Raw genomic sequence first — 17262 nt, 5'->3', positions numbered from 1 at the left:
ACCCTGTTGCCTTCTTTTCTAGGAAACTAAGTACCTCAGAAAGGAACTATGACGTTGGTGATCGGGAATTACTCGCTATTAAGTCTGCCCTGGAAGAATGGCGCTATCTTCTCGAAGGAGCGGCCCATCCTATTCTTGTGTTCACCGATCACAAAAATCTTGAGTATTTAAGAACAGCCAAGAGACTAAGACCCCGCCAGGCTAGATGGGCTCTCTTTTTTGCAAGATTCTGCTTCCATATTACTTATCGGCCAGGGTCTAAGAACGGGAAGCCAGACGCCCTTTCCCGTATGTTCCAAGACACTGAGGTTCCTCCTGAACCTGATACCATTTTGCCTGCTAAAAATTTTCTTTTGTTACAGAGTGATCTCATCTCGCAAATCAAGTCAGCAGTCCAGAACCATCCTCCACCTCCGGAACTTCATCTTCAATGTAAGGAAGGGCTCTACTACCACGGTGAGCAAATTTTTGTTCCTGAGCACCTACGAACGGCAGTTCTTTACATGTGCCATGACCATCCCTTGGCAGGGCACTTTGGAGCCTATAAGACCTCAAATTTGGTCCTGCGCTCCTTCTGGTGGCCCCACTTGTTGCAAAACTGCAGGGACTATGTTAAATCTTGCACAACGTGCCTTCGGAATAAGTCCGATAGGGCTAAGAATTGGGGCCTATTGGAACCCCTTCCTGTTCCTGACAAATTGTGGTCTATGATCTCTATGGACTTCATTGTCGAGTTACCCCCTTCCGAAGGGTTTACCACCATTTTTGTAATTGTGGATCGGCTATCTAAGATGGCCCACTTTGTGCCCCTGAAAGGTACCCCTTCTGCAGCGGAAACTGCCTCTTCCTTTATCAGAGAAGTTGTACGCCTACACGGCATTCCTGCTAACATCACCTCTGACCGTGGGGTGCAATTTACATCCCGATTTTGGAAGTCCCTATGTGAAGCTCTGGGCATTAAACACTGTTTGTCCTCTGCCTATCATCCTCAGACTAATGGGCAAACAGAGAGGACAAACCAGACTCTGGAGCAGTATCTGCGTTGTTTTTCATCATTCGCACAAGATGACTGGGCCTCTCTCTTGCCGTTAGCAGAGTTTGCATACAATAACTCTATTCATTCTGCAATCAAACAAACCCCCTTTTTTGCTAACTATGGGTTCCACCCATCCTTTTTGTCTGATGTTCCCCAGGAATCCTCAGTCCCAGCAGTACAGGATCGTCTGGACTTCTGGAGGTCCAACAACCAACTCTTGCAGGAAACCATCACTAAGGCCCAAGAAAGCAACAAAAGGTTCTTCGATAGGAGGAGGAGAGGTAACCTTGACCTTCAACCAGGGGATAAAGTGTTGCTTTCCACTGCAAATTTAAAGTTGGCTTGCCCCTCTAAGAAATTAGGACCCAGGTACATTGGCCCATTTCCTGTTAAGAAGAGGATTAATGCTGTTGCCTTTGAGCTTAGCCTGCCGGGAAGTTTGAGGATTCACCCAGTGTTTCACGTCTCCCTCTTGAAACGATCCATTGCTAACCCCTTCCCTGATCGTGAACCCGAAGCCCCAGCCCCTGTGCTTGTCGAAGGAAACGAGGAATTTGTGGTCGAAACCGTTCTGGATTGCAGGAAGAGAAGGGGTCAAACCCAGTTTCTAATCAAATGGAAGGGCTACGGTCCGGAAGAAAATTCTTGGGAACCGGCTTCTAACATACATGCACCAAGATTGGTGCAAGCCTTTTTTCAACGCCACCCAGAAAAGAGAGCCCTGAGGGGCATCCAGAGGCTGCCCGTAAGGGGGGGGCAATGTAAGGAAAGGACGGAGTATCAGGGAAATGTCCGTAGTAGAAGTACTGGCAATCTTGCCAGTAGAAGAAATGGCCAGAGAAGAAGTACTGGCAATCTTGCCAGTAGAAGAAATGGCCATAGGAGAAGTACTGGCAATCTTGCCAGTAGATGAAATGGGAGCCATAGGCTCATCATGTGACAGGAAGATCCTTCCTGATGCCTATTTAAAGAGAGCTCTGACCATCAGGCAGTGCTGACTGGTCTTCAGCTTGTATCCTGATACCCTGAATCTTGCTGTTACCTTGCTGATCTCCTGTTGCTGAACCTGGCTTGCCCTGACCCCGTTCCTGAACTCTGTTATCCCCTGACTACTGGTTTCTGATCCTGGCTATTCACCTGACGCTGCTACCGCCTGCTGCTTGGTACCTCGCTGCCCGCCTTCCACTTGACCCGGCTTTCTGTATGACCCTGCATCTGCTTCCTGTGCTGAGCCCTGGCAACCCCCCAGTGTCTGCGACTTGCTCCTGCGACTTCCTGCAACTTCCTGCTACAAGTCTTCCAGGAACTACACCTCTTCTGATATCCAGTGTCGCTGCTCCCGCGGAGTGCCTCCTACTCATCCCGGCTCGCACCTCCCGCTACTGCTGTCGGAGTCTTCATCTGCAGGCACTCGTGTTCCTCCTGTCCCTCGGTGTCCTCTGTTTCATCTCCAGCGGTGCCAGGGCGGGAGATACAAGAGAGGCCGACCTCGTCATCTCAGTCTCCCATCAGGTACGTGACACTGGGGGTCGTTCGACCCATCCTTAGTGCTAAATTATTAGGGTGCATTTTTTAGGGTACACCAAGTTAATTGGGTGCATTCGGGTGCTGTCTGTTTCTCGCTGTACCCATCAATTAAACCAATTTCTACAGCTGGCATGAAAGGCTTCCTTTTGCATAGCTGACCTGAAGGACCTGTCCATGTGAATTTATCAAGTCAAGAGACAAATTATAAAGAGTCAAAAATTATACTTTGTATGAGCCTTTCCACCCTAATTATTACATTTCTAAGCAACATTAAATGTTTACCTCTGCCAGAAAAAGGGACATTTCATAAAATTTTTGCCTACACAAATGTAATTTACAGAAGCATTAACTTTACTGGGAATGTTTTCACTGCTCATTCACATGTTATCAGCTAGCAAGAGCAGAACAACCCTTGCTAACTCATTATATTTATTATTACAGGGTTCATGTTACATTGTCTAAAGATTTGACCATACGGAGAAGGGAAGGACACAGAGACAGGCTTAAGATAATAGAACCACTATGGCCACTAGACTAGGATACAAATCTAAACCTAGCCTTATTCCTGAAAAACATGAGGCTTATTTATAACAAGCATAACTATGCATAAGAACATGTTGCTGTTCCACCTAATTGAGCCTTAGATAAATAGAGCCATAGAGAATAACATCTGTCTTTAGAGGAAACTACATTTCAACAAGTTAATTTATTCAACAAAGGATTTCTGTGAAGAAGGTAGATCAATATGTCTCTTGTCTGAGTTAGCTATTCTTTTCAGCAAGCACACAATGATCCTTCAATAATATATGAGGCAGGAAATGAATGACAGGTGAACAAGTCACAGCAACCAACCTGATAAAATGTGATGTTCATTCTGGCATTCACTTTGTTGTATTCTCTCAGTGCCTCTGTAAGCAACTGTTTCACATGGACTGAATCAAACGTTTCCTGGTACCCATCTAGGATATGAGTGCTGCTGCTGGCCTTCTCACTTCTCCTAAACAAATTCACATCCTGTTGTCTGGCTACAGTAGAGATTAACCCACCATCATCCTCAACAATGTTACTAAATAGGGGCTGCTGAGGACCCACAATGATCTGGACCTGTAAAATAAAGCAAAATTAGCTCTTCAAAATCATATAGTGTATTTCTAGAAAACATATGTTAATACTATGATCACAGTGTTTATCTTAAAGCAGTAGCACTATTTTTCATTGTACAGGGATTTGTTGATTAAAAGCTGGGGGCTCCCTGTAGTTGACTCAGCTTAGATTCCATCTCTCTGCTTAAAGTGGATGTAAACCTGATTCATAAAATTTGAGCTGGGCACATATATCTGCAGTGTTTTGTTATCGCTCTCCAAATCAGTTAGCCCCCCACCCAAAGAAAAATAGTTTAGGGGGAAAAAAACAAAAAAAAGATGCACTTGAAAAAAATTCCTTAATCCGTAATGACTTTCACTGTTTGCAGGAGGCATGGGTGGCATCACTGGGCCTCATTGATGCCTCCCAGGAAAGCTAGATATTTGAAATCCCACATGTATTCACTCTTGCCCAATGTAGTAGCACATCTCACTAGACTATTTTAGTCAAATATACATAATTGCATATTAATATTTTATATGCAGCATGTAAAACTTAGTAAATAGTCACTTTTTTTTAAAAAAAAAAGCCAGTTGTTCACAGTATTTATTAGATCAAACTGATAGAGCCAGAGGTATTATTCATCCTTATCAGTCCAAATTGAATCCTCTCTAAAGTGGTTCTGAAGCCTTAATGTTATTTAGCGCTCTCCACCCTCTCTCTCCTCACTGGGCAGATTGATAGCAGCAGGAGCCATTGATGCCCTTTGTTGTCAATCAAACTCTGTAATAGTGCAGGGGTAGGAGGGTCAGCTCAGGATCAAGCCTGCACAAGTGTTGTCGTTGTTGTGCACAACTCCACCCCCCCCCCCCCATAGTAAGCGCAGAGCAGGTGTGTATGACATGTTTATTATTTTAATTTAAAAATGAAGCTTTACAATCACTTTAATAAAGGCAGTTTACTGTGCTTTCTTTTTAGCTAAACATGTAAAAAGAAAGATTTTATATATTTATATATATATATATATATATATATATATATATATATATATATATATATATATATATAGGTCCTTCTCAAAAAATTTGCATATTGTGATAAAGTTCATTATTTTCTGTAATGTACTAATAAACATTAGACTTTCATATATTTTAGATTCATTACACACAACTGAAGTAGTTCAAGCCTTTTATTGTTTTAATATTGATGATTTTGGCATACAGCTCATGAAAACCCAAAATTCCTATCTCAAAAAATTTGCATATCATGAAAAGGTTCTCTAAACGAGCTCTTAACCTAATCATCTGAATCAACTAATTAACTCTAAATACCTGCAAAAGATTCCTGAGGCTTTTAAAAACTCCCAGCCTGGTTCATTACTCCAAACCGCAATCATGGGTAAGACTGCCGACCTGACTGCTGTCCAGAATGCTATCATTGACACCCTCAAGCAAGAGGGTAAGACACAGAAAGAAATTTCTGAACGAATAGGCTGTTCCCAGTATCATGTATGTGTGATGTATCAAGGCACCTCAGTGGGAAGGAAAAAGTGTGGCAGAAAACGCTGCACAACGAGAAGAGGTGACCGGACCCTGAGGAAGATTGTGGAGAAGGATCGATTCCAGACCTTGGGGGACCTGCGGAAGCAGTGGACTGAGTCTGGAGTAGAAACATCCAGAGCCACCGTGTACAGGTGTGTGCAGGAAATGGGCTACAGGTGCCGCATTCCCCAGGTCAAGCCACTTTTGAACCAGAAACAGCGGCAGAAGCGCCTGACCTGGGCTACAGAGAAGCAACACTGGACTGTTGCTCAGTGGTCCAAAGTACTTTTTTCGGATGAAAGCAAATTTTGCATGTCATTCGGTAATCAAGGTGCCAGAGTCTGGAGGAAGACTGGGGAGAGGGAAATGCCAAAATGCCTGAAGTCCAGTGTCAAGTACCCACAGTCAGTGATGGTCTGGGGTGCCATGTCAGCTGCTGGTGTTGGTCCACTGTGTTTTATCAAGGGCAGGGTGAATGCAGCTAGCTATCAGGAGATTTTGGAGCACTTCATGCTTCCATCTGCTGAAAAGCTTTATGGAGATGAAGATTTCATTTTTCAGCACGACCTGGCACCTGCTCACAGTGCCAAAACCACTGGTAAATGGTTTACTGACCATGGCATTACTGTGCTCAATTGGCCTGCCAACTCTCCTGACCTGAACCCCATAGAGAATCTGTGGGATATTGGGAAGAGAAAATTGAGAGACGCAAGACCCAACACTCTGGATGAGCTTAAGGCCGCTACCGAAGCATCCTGGGCCTCCATAACACCTCAGCAGTGCCACAGGCTGATTGCCTCCATGCCACGCCGCATTGAAGCAGTCATTTCTGCAAAAGGATTCCCGACCAAGTATTGAGTGCATAACTGAACATAATTATTTGAAGGTTGACTTTTTTTTAATTAAAAACACTTTTCTTTTATTGGTCGGATGAAATATGCTAATTTTTTGAGATAGGAATTTGGGGTTTTCATGAGCTGTATGCCAAAATCATCAATATTAAAACAATAAAAAGGCTTGAACTACTTCAGTTGTGTGTAATGAATCTAAAATATATGAAAGTCTAATGTTTATCAGTACATTACAGAAAATAATGAACTTTATCACAATATGCTCATTTTTGGAGAAGGACCTGTATATATATATATATATATATATATAAACATTATTATAGTTTTCCTTTGAAACACATTATTAAACAAGGAAAAACTCATTGTACAAAATTACAAAACTGGGAAGACACTTAGATATGCAATTTTTTTTATATATATAGTCTAAAAAAGAATGAATGTGCTCTTAATCTAAGTGGGATACAGAAATTCTAACTCAATGAATAATCAATGTGTTGCTTATGAAACCAGCAACCTGCCATTTTTTCATGAACAATGACCATAGTAACTGTTTATATAAACGACAGTGAACTATATTATTTTCTTAGAAGGTCAGATCGATGTTAGCAATTGACGAACCAAAGAGCCTTATGTCCTCCATCAAGATGACTTATGATTATACCATTACATACACCCCTCAATCACAATTTCCCTGTTATGCCTAAATCCTCTAGTGAGTGTTAAAGATGTATTTATTTTGAGCTGGGCATAGATGGATTGAAATTTGGTACTAATCAGATTGCATAGCATATACAATTTCTATAAAATGTTTTTACTATTCCAATTTCAGCATCTGATTAAAGAAATAAATAATCAGATGCTGAATGCTATCATTAAAAATATCATTAATTTGCCCCTGTAATTTTAACATACCACACAATTTTAAAAGCATCAATGATAACATTATGGTATATATCCCTTTACCTCTTCTTCATTCATTAACTCTTTCTGGGCTGCTGTAGTCAATTCTTGTACATATCGGTTATAATCCACTGCACTGGACATTCTGTGCCCATAAACCCAATTACTTTCATGTCTCCAAAGCCTCAGAAGCTTTTCAGTTGTGGTCTTTCCATCCAAAGACAGGCATATATTCCTGTAGATTAAACATTCAAAGATTTATCTTTTAAATAACAAGAAAAATGTACATTTGTGTATTAGTGCATTATTCTGCACAGAACCATATTAGAGATTATAGTCTGCAAATTATTGTATAGCTTGCAGAGTTGAACATGATATGATGTACAGTAATGGACCAAAAAACCTGCAATATGTTTTCCAATGCAGCCTTCTATTGCATGCAGTAATGCAGTACCGCATTGTGTGGTGTGCTGTAATGTATGTGTGTTGTAGCTGTGTTTCTTTAGCGTGTTTCAAAATTAATGGCAATGGGTTAATGCACATAGCATGCATTACATGCCATTATGTGCACCTGATCACAGAGGTGTGTTTCAGCCCTAAACGATACTGTAGCAGCATGCATAATGTGGGTTTATATACCTTGCAGTAAGGTGCGTGGTAATGAGATCATTACCACAATGTGATAGTATAAACCTAGCCTAGATTTCCATGGTCTGGACACATATACACTTTAATATTAGAATATTTTTGGGGGTATTTTTGCCATTACTATTACCCCACCGCATCAGAGGTCTTGTGAACCCTTGATCCATTTCACTGCTTTCATTCACATTAACACAAGCAGTTATTGGCACAATGCCAAAGATGTATGGTCCGTCTTAATTTTTAAAAAGAACGTGTGCTTTAGTGCTTTGTTCATATAATTGTTCTTATGATGAATATAGCTGGCTCCAAATCAGTCTTGAGCTTCCAGCTCTTTGTACCCATTTACATTTTAGTAACTTGCAAATAATCTCCATAAATTACAATGTATCTAGAGCCTCGTAAATTTTCTTGTTCTGTTATTGTCCCATGGAACCATAGTTGAGCCTGGAGGAAACGTTAAACAACAATTTATGCTTTGTGAACTAAGTAATAATGTTTTATTCTCACAAAGCAAATATTGCTAGTTAAGTTTATTTTCCTCAGCAGGATCCAATCCTGTGAATGTATCGGACATTACAAGCCTATACCAAAATCTCCATTTGTGAGCAACATCACATGTGAGCCTAAACTAGTAAGGCTGTGAAAATATAATTTGTGGAGTCAACAACATGCATTACATTTTCAGTCAAATAGTGGCTATAAATAAACGTGATATACCTGAACAAATGGTACATACAATTTAAATGGTGTAAATTTATGGAAATGCAGATTTGTCAGTTAGAAAACACACGTACACATTTACTTTAACTACCATTTCAAATCTATGAATCTCGAGTTCCAACACATCCTTCCTGAAGACTGGTGCCCAGAACTGGACAGCATACTCCAGGTGCGGCCTGATGAGAGTCTTGTAGAGTCGGAGAATTATTGTTTTATCTCTGGTGTTAATCCTCTTTTTAATGCATGCCATGCTTTGCTTACAACAGCTTGGCATTGCATGCCATTGCTGAGCCTGTCATCTACTAGGACTCCCAGGTCCTTTTATATCCTAGATTCCCCCAGAGGTTCTCCCCCCAGTGAGTAGATTGCATTTATATTTTTGCCACCCAAATGCATTATTTTTCATTTTTCCACATTAAACCTCATTTGCCATGTAGTTGCCCACCCCATTAATTTGTTCAAATGTTCTTGCAAGGTTTTCACATCTTGTGGAGAAGTTATTGCCTTGCTTTTCTTAGTATCGTCCGCAAATACAGAGATTGAACTGTTTATTCCATCCTCCAGGTCGTTTATGAAAAAATTAAATAGAATTGTCCCAGGACAGAACCACAGGGGACACCACTTAACACCCCTGCCCATTCCGAGTGCTCACCATTTATCACTACCCTCTGAACACGCCTCTGTAGCCAGTTTTCAATCCATGTACTCACCCTATGGTCCATGCCAATTGACCTTACTTTGTACAGTAAACATTTGTGGGGAACTGTATCAAATGCTTTTGCAAAATCCAGATACACCATGTCTATGGGTTTTCCTTTATCTAGATGGCAGCTCACCTCCTCAAAGAAGGTTAATAGATTGGTTTGGCAAGAACGATTCTTCATGAAAACATGCTGATTACTGCTAATGATACCGTTGTCATTACTAAAATCTTGTATATAGTCCCTTATCATCCCCTCCAAGATCTTGCATACAATTAATGTTAGGCTAACTGGTCTGTAATTCCCAGGGATGTATCTTGGCCCTTATATTTAATATTGGTGCTTAGGGATAAGCTTCGTGTTCGAGTGGAACCCATGTTCGACTCGAACATCGTATGTTCGACCGTTCGTCAAATAACGAACATTGGCCAAGCATGCAATATGACCCGCATGCTTGGCCAATCGCAGCTTGCAAAAAACGGAGAGCCATAATTGGCCAAAGCCAGGGTGGCTTTGGCCAATTATGGCACAGGGGGTTTAGTTCACGCCCCACACTATATAAGGCTGCCTCCCTGGCAGTGTGTTGCAGTGGTTTACAGAGACGAGAGAGACAGAGAGAGAGAGAGAGTGTCATTTTTTGCAGTTAGATAGAGCAGGCAGGCAGGCAGGCTAGTCAGTTAAAGTTACAGTGTGTAGAGGATATATATGCATCCCAGGTGTTGTATATATATTTATACATTGTATTGAGTTTAGCTAGATCCGCTCTTCCTAATATACTGACAGGCAAGCGATTGTGCTAGCTGCAGTATTTTTAAGTGGTGTACTGTCTGTGTCCGCTGTACAGTGTGCACCTAAAGCTACGTAAAGCTGGTGTTTCTCATATTAGAGGCAGGGATCTGCTCATAATAATACCACAGGCAGGGGATCATTCTGCAAGTATTTTCACGTGGTGTACTGTCTGTGTCCTCTGAACAGTGTGCACCTAAAGCTATGTAAAGATAGTGTTTCTCATATTTATTCCTAGAGGCAGGGATCTGCTCATATTAATACCAAGGCAGGGGATCATTCTGCAAGTACTTTCACGTGGTGTACTGTTTGTGCCCTCTGTACAGTGTGCACCTAAAGCTAAGTGGTGTGTGTACTGTCTGTGTCCTCTGCACAGTGTGCACCTAAAGCTACGTAAAGCTGGTGTTCTCATATTAATTCATACAGGCAGAGATCTGCTCATATTAATACCAAAGGCAGGGATCAGCAGGTATTGTCAGTATTTGTGCAGCTACATCTCCCTGCAGGCCATTAGTATGTCTGGAAGGACAACAAGGAGAGGCAGAGAGTCAGGAGCCAATAAAAGAGGGCAAGCAGGCTCTGCACCTAGAGGCAACAGTGCTGGTCGTGGACACAGTGCATCCTCATCAGCACGTGGCCGTGGGACACGCTCATCCTTTTTTCCGTCAGCTGGCCATGTTGAGCCGCAACATGCCGAAGACTTGGTAGAGTGGTAGACCAAGCCGTCCTCGTCCTCCTCATCCTCTCTCACCCAGGCTCAGGCTACTTTGTCTGGCAAAGCAGCTGCCAACGCGGCCTCTTCCCTCTGCTCAATGGCATCAGTCACTCCTTTCCTAGCCCTACCATGTCCTCCTGAGGAGTCCCCCGAACTGATTGACCACAGTTTTGGGTACATGCTGCAGGAGGATGTGCAGCATTTTGAAGGCTCTGATGATGGTACACAGCTAGAGGAAGGCAGTAACGTGAGCCCAGAGAGAGGGGGTGCCCAAGAAGGACAGCAATCTGGCAGTCATGTTCCCCCAGCTGCAGCATACTGCCAGGTTTTCTACAGTGATGAGGAGGGAGGGGATGATGAGGTCACTGACTCCACGTGGGTGCCTGATAGAAGAGAGGAGGAGGAGGCACATCTCCAACGAGGCAGGATGCCCTCCAGGGGCCAGGTTAAGGGCAGCACACCGACTGCATCACAATGCAGAGTTACGCATGTTCAGGGCGCTGCTGTCTCTCAGCATTATTCCAAAAGTTCTTTGGTGTGGGCCTTTTTTAAGACGAGTGCACCAGATCGCACCGCTGCTATTTGCAACATATGTCTCAAGCGTATCTCGTGTGGCCAAAACATCACCCGCTTGGGCACCACATGCTTGACCAGACATATGTCGACTTGCCATGCAGTTCGTTGGCAAGCGTACCTCAAAAACCCACACCAAAGAACAAAGCGGACCTCTCCTTTCTCCTCATCAGCTGGGATCTCCAACCCCACTATACCCTCAGTCCTTTCTGAAGCCTGCACTGATAGGACTGAAGGTGTAGAATTAGGTGTGTCACAGTCAATTACTTGCGGGCAATCTACTATCGGTACACCAATGTCAGATTGTACCAGGCAAATTTCCCTGCCCCAAAATAAGTTCTCTCCCAGCCATCCACATGCCCAGCGGTTGAATGCTAGCTTAGCTAAATTGCTAGCACTTCAACTGCTGTTGTTTCAGTTGGTAGATTCTGCCCCCTTCCGTGAGTTTGTGGAATGTGCGGTACCTCAGTGGCAAGTTCCCAAACGCCACTTTTTCTCACGGAAGGCGATTCCGGCTCTCTACCGGCTTGTGGAAGGCAATGTCCATGCCTCGCTGGACAGGGTGGTCCGTGTTAAGGTGCATATTACCGCTGACTCATGGTCCAGCAGGCATGGACAGGGATGTTACCTATCTTTCACGGAGCATTGGGTGACTCTGCTGGCAGCTGGGAAGGACACAGGACAAGGTATAGTAGTGTTGGAGGTTCACACAGGTTCTCCCTTGTCAAGTCGGGATCAGATCCACCTCTGGTAATGCTGTTCCACATTCAGCTTTGGCTTCTTGCTCCTTTTATTGTTGGAATAAACTGTGTTTTTATTGGACTTCCAGCTAGTGATGTTACTGGGCTCTGGACTTTCTATCATTATTAGCCCTTCACACATGGCTCATTAACACTTTACATTTGGGTGCACTATTGCATGAGCGCCTTGCAGTGGTTTGTTTGTACATCTCATTACAATTAAGCTGATTTTATCTTATTGCTGGGGAGACCTGAGGAGGAAGGATGTCAACATTGTGTTTAACAATCAGGAGTTTTTTTTAGTTCATTCATTTTAGCGTTCATGACTTTTTGGTGAGTCTGTTTTCATTGGGATTTGTTTGTGGTTAAGTAGCACACACTTTCTTCTAGTAAAGGTCACTTCCTGCAATGATCATATTGCACTGAGGACTGCACTTTTAGGATATGTTCTAGACTAAACTGAAGGACAGTGGGGTTGATTTTCTAAAACTGGAGTGTGCAAAATCTGGTGCAGCTTAAATGAACAAGCTGAAGTTAGAAGCTGATGGCTACCATGCACAGCTGTGCCAGATTTTACACTCTTTAGTTTTGGTAAATCGACCTCACTTGCATTACATTTATAAAGCATGTTTGCACTTTATGGGGTTGATTTGTAAAAACTGGAGAGTGCAAAATCTGGCACAGCTGAGCATGGTAGCTAATCTGCTTCTAACCTCAGCTTGTTCAATTAAGCTTTGGAAAAAAATGAAAGCTGATTGATACAAAATCTGGTGCAGCTGTGCATAGAAACCAGTCAGCTTCCATTTTTTTTTTTTGGCAAAACTTAACCTCCCTGGCGGTATGATTATTTCAGACTTTAGGTGCTGAAAGCGGTACCATTATTTTGCATGGAAATTTGGCGTTTTATATTGTAGGCCTGCAATTCTTAGGAATAACTCACTTAAATCTTTCCAAACAAGAGTCTAGTAGACATCCCGGGTATAATAAAATTTAAAACACAAAATCATAAATTATAATATAATAAATACATATAAATAATTATAACAAATAATATAATAATAATAAAAAATATTACTTTTAATTTTCCCACAAATCACTATCGCTCAATTCTGCAAGTGATTCTAATTTATTATCGCTGTTTTTTAGCTGGTCTAAAACCACTTTCGACATAAAGGGACACTTTTTGGTTGCTATGGACAATGTCCAGTTTCCAGTCAGAAATAACAGTTTTTATTATATAAAAGTGCATGTAGGACACTGGGCAGACCACTGGGGACAAAGGGGTGTGTATTTGTTTCATACAGTACTGTAATCTTTTAGATTACAGTATACTGTATGTATTGTGTTTATTTACTTTTTAAAATTTGTCACCGATCTCCGCCCCCGTGCGTGGTAACGTCGCTCGGAGCCACTCGGCACTGTGAATTGAGCGTGGATCACAGGGACAAGGTAAGTAACTCTTCCTGTGGACACTGTGAGGCGGTCCCGAGTCTGGCTCAGGGTTACCGCATTTGGTCCTGAAATTCTACCCCGAGCCAGACTCCGGAATACCGCTCAGGGGGTTAATTGAATAAGCTCAGGTTAGAAGCTGATTGCCCACCATGCAGAGCTGCACCAAATGTTGCGCTCTCAAGTTTTAGTAAATCAACCCCCATATATATTGTGTTTTAGCACATCTTGCAATTTAAACACACAGGTCACTAATAAGCTTCATTATCGTTATTTTTTTTTATTTTTTTTTTAGTAAAGCAAACCGCAATTAAAACTAGATATTTGTCTGTAATCTGTCCTGCAAATGAAAAAAAAAGCCTAAAAAGGAGTTCAATGAATAAAAATGTTCTCCTCAATGATAATATCATATTTATTAACGTGGCTCTAAAGGCAGAAGGTATCCTTCCTTAACGCATTGTATACTTTAACGTAAAAAAAAACTTCTGTGTGCTGTCCCCTCACCCCCACCAGCCCCCCTTATACTTACCTGAGCTCAATCTTGATGCAGCACTGTACCCAAGAGCCACGGCTCTTTCCGCTCTCTTTCTACTCACTGGCCATGGAAGCAGCAGCAGGAGACATTGGCTCCTACTGCTGTCAATCACAGCCTGTGAGGAGAGAGTGGGGTTAGGGCCGAGCCACTTGGTTCATGTAAACTTCAGAGGCTCTCCTTTTTAAAAAGTAAACACATGCCTTACTGTTAAACGAGGAGAGAAGTCTAATAAAATAAGAGTAAACATGACAGTAAAAGATACCCAATAAAAAGTGTTCCCCCCCCACAAAAAGCTCACCACAGTTATTTTGGCATGGCATTCTACTGGCCAGGAATGTGTGTTCATCATTACACTAAAACCAACTGCACTAGTCTCAATAGTTTGATCCTATTCTAAAACACAGTTCTAAGCCAGATTTCCAGTTAAGTAAATATAAACATAATTACTGAAAATATGTTTTTTTCTTATTATGCTCTCTGTGTCCTTTTAACAAAGCATAAACATATAGAGAAATACAATTTATAAAGAAAAAGTACGTAAATAGTGTCATGAAAATATATCTGAGCTCATCATTTCCACAAAAAAAGCTGAGTGCTTTGAAATTATATGAGGACATTTTGGACAGATGTAGACTAATAAGGGCAGAAATTGCAGGTTCAACTCAAAATCCTTGTTATTAATCATCATGCTGAAATTGTGAGCCGAATGAGATAGACAAGCTATCTCTAGTAATTGTCACACATAGCCACAGGACTGACCTTTTTACTCAGTGATGTTGGCAAGACTTAACTGTATGTATTACAGAATTACCTGACATGTCATCCTAGTGCAGGTTTAAACAGCTTTTACAAGTGGTACAAAGTGCTGACAAAGCAATAACTGTTCATGGAAGTTAGCTAACAGGTCTTTTAAATCAACCCAAACAACACTTGTAGCATCTTTCCTTTTCGGGTTACCTGAATACTTTTGCAAGATCACGAAGTGTAAATATGTAGTGACAGCGCTGAGATGTCTCCAAAAAAACAGTCCGCAGTCTTTTGTGTAGTTCAATTGAAACTTTAGTGATTGCTGCAATTAATCCATGTAGATGCTCAGCAGCCATACAGCCTGAACTGCCATCCTAAAAACATAGATGAATTCATTATAAAACTGACCTAATTCAGTTGTTACTTACATTAACAGGTACATGTTGTTACCCCCTGGTTCCCATAAAAAAAACCTTTACAGGAAGGTGTCCTGCTGCTCCCAACCATGGAAACACTTTGGGGGAGATTAACTAAAACTGGAGCACTCGCAATCTGGTGCATCTGTGCATAGTAACCAATCAGCATCTAACTTCAGCTTGTTTAATTAAGCTTTGCCAATAAAACCTGGAAGCTCATTGGTTTCTATGCAGAGTTGCCCCAGATTTTGCACTTCCCATTTTTAGTAAATCTTTCTTACTGTATATTAGCATTAAAGTTAGTTAGAATGGCTTTATTACCAGAGAAATAACCATCTTCTGGTCAGCACTTAGGTTACAATAACGTAGAGAAAAGATGCTGCTGCCTACTGATTATGTACCTCCAGCAATTTAAAGGACAGAAACAAAGAGTATCCCAAATGTTTCTGTTGTTTATCACAAGACACTCAGAGATGCAATGTACTTACATGATAAAAATAAAAATGAACTGCTATGACAGCAATTGTAAAATCATTATTTCTCAGCTGTGCATGCCTTCAGTAAAGTGTCTAAAACCATGTATACAAGGAAACACACTAAGAGGAAGAGGATGTGGTCAGGATTTCAATTCTTACCATGCATTAATCAGTCTAAGTATTTTCAATGATAATAGCCCCAGTAATCTATAATTATTGTTGTGCTAATATTGCTGGCTAAAAATGATTTAGAGGTTGAGGTTAGACATTATCCTGGGGTTCATGCTTTTATTTAGGTACCTTGGGTACCCAGAAATTGCAGGTACTCTGAAACACATACTTCTGGGGTCAATCAAGATGATCCATCTACCATCCCCCTTAAAGGCCTATGAGGCCAAACTGTGCACGTGTGGACATATGATCAAGATGCCTGTAGAGGAAGGAAAACAATAGCATGCGCTTTTGAGCAAGATCTAGGTAAATATAGTGATTGGATGGGTTCTACACCTCTTTATGGTGGTAGAAAGTTAAGGAAGATTGTGGGAAAGTTTCTTTACCTTTTTAAGCATTATTTTTTATAGGTTAAGTTGTGATTAGGGGTTAGGTGAAAGGGTTAGATATAGAGATTGGGCTCAGGTTACCTATCTATCTTGTGAAAATCATAGTCCTGTCCCTGGATGTCTATGCTTATTCACCCACTGTATCTAAAGAAGGTGCCATAGTTACCACCCAGGCTGGGCTCCAAACATGTCTGTTTTTTAACTCCATTACACAGGCGTTGATGGGATTAGTAGTTTACACAATTATAATAAAAATAACATTGTTTAGGCCTCCAGTTCATCTAACAAGAAGTTACAAGAACATTGCATTTCTAAAATGATCAACAGGAATTTTCTCTGCTTGATAAAAATGTTTCAGAATGTAGCCACAATATCTAAAGACTGGTAAGTGGGAATATATATAACATTTTGGGGTTTAAATTATACTTTAGGTACCAGTTATTTAATTAAATTTCATGTACAAAAAAAATGATAGCTTATTGTTAAAATGATAAAAAATATAATAACGTATTCTGCACAAAGCCTTTTGAAATGATATGAGCTTTGTGCATTTTAAAATGAAATGGTTGTCCAATAATTACAAACACTACGGTACTGAAGCAGTAGTACCCAACTCACTAGAATGTATCATCTGCAGTGAAGCACTGACCAGTCTCAGGGAAATTGAAGGACTAAAGTCTATCTGTGACAATATACAGAGTAAACGTGAGCTCCACTGGAATGGTAATTAGTAATGGATCAGAATAACAATGCTATCGGGAAAACAGTAAACTCTCAAATTGAGGGAAGATCTTGTGTTGGAGTAACACACTGTCATTACCAAGTGAGAATGGACTTACTTCAATACTTTTGTAATTTATGGACACTCCCCTATAATCATTATAATAGTTATTACCATTCTCATAAGCAAAACCCAGCTTTATATTTGTTTATTTATTTATTATACAAGGATGATCACTACTTCTTTTTTATTCAATCAGAAGACCATAGACATTCCCAGGACCAAGCTTAGCTGCAATGGATGTTCAAGCCCTGGGTATCTGGTCTGGCAGGGATACCTGTGTAGGGATCCATAGCCCTCTACTGTCAGCTGCTAGTATCATACTGTAATGTAAAATTAGGTATGTCACTTCCTGACTCAGGAGTGGCTGGGAAAATATCATGGAAAGAGAAAGTAGAGAGAGAGAAGACCTCAGCCACATGTCCTGTCCATGCTACAAATACCAGATCAAAAGAGACAATTATGTAAGTATTTGTATGT

The 17262-nt window shown here is 41.2% G+C and overlaps 1 protein-coding gene across 1 annotated transcript in view; it reads right to left on the bottom strand.

Annotated features, from left to right (window-relative positions):
* The window catches only part of LOC120926622 (dynein beta chain, flagellar outer arm-like), a 533844-nt gene that overhangs the window by 267362 nt on the left and 249220 nt on the right, over positions 1-17262 (bottom strand). The window contains 3 exon segments of the mRNA XM_040336739.1: positions 3416-3667; positions 7002-7173; positions 14760-14923. Coding sequence (XP_040192673.1) covers positions 3416-3667; positions 7002-7173; positions 14760-14923 — 588 coding nt within the window.

This window comes from Rana temporaria, chromosome 2, assembly GCF_905171775.1.
Source record: "Rana temporaria chromosome 2, aRanTem1.1, whole genome shotgun sequence".
NCBI lineage: Eukaryota > Metazoa > Chordata > Amphibia > Anura > Ranidae > Rana > Rana temporaria.
Note: the sequence above shows the minus strand (reverse complement) of the source record. Positions and strands in the feature narration are given on the sequence as shown.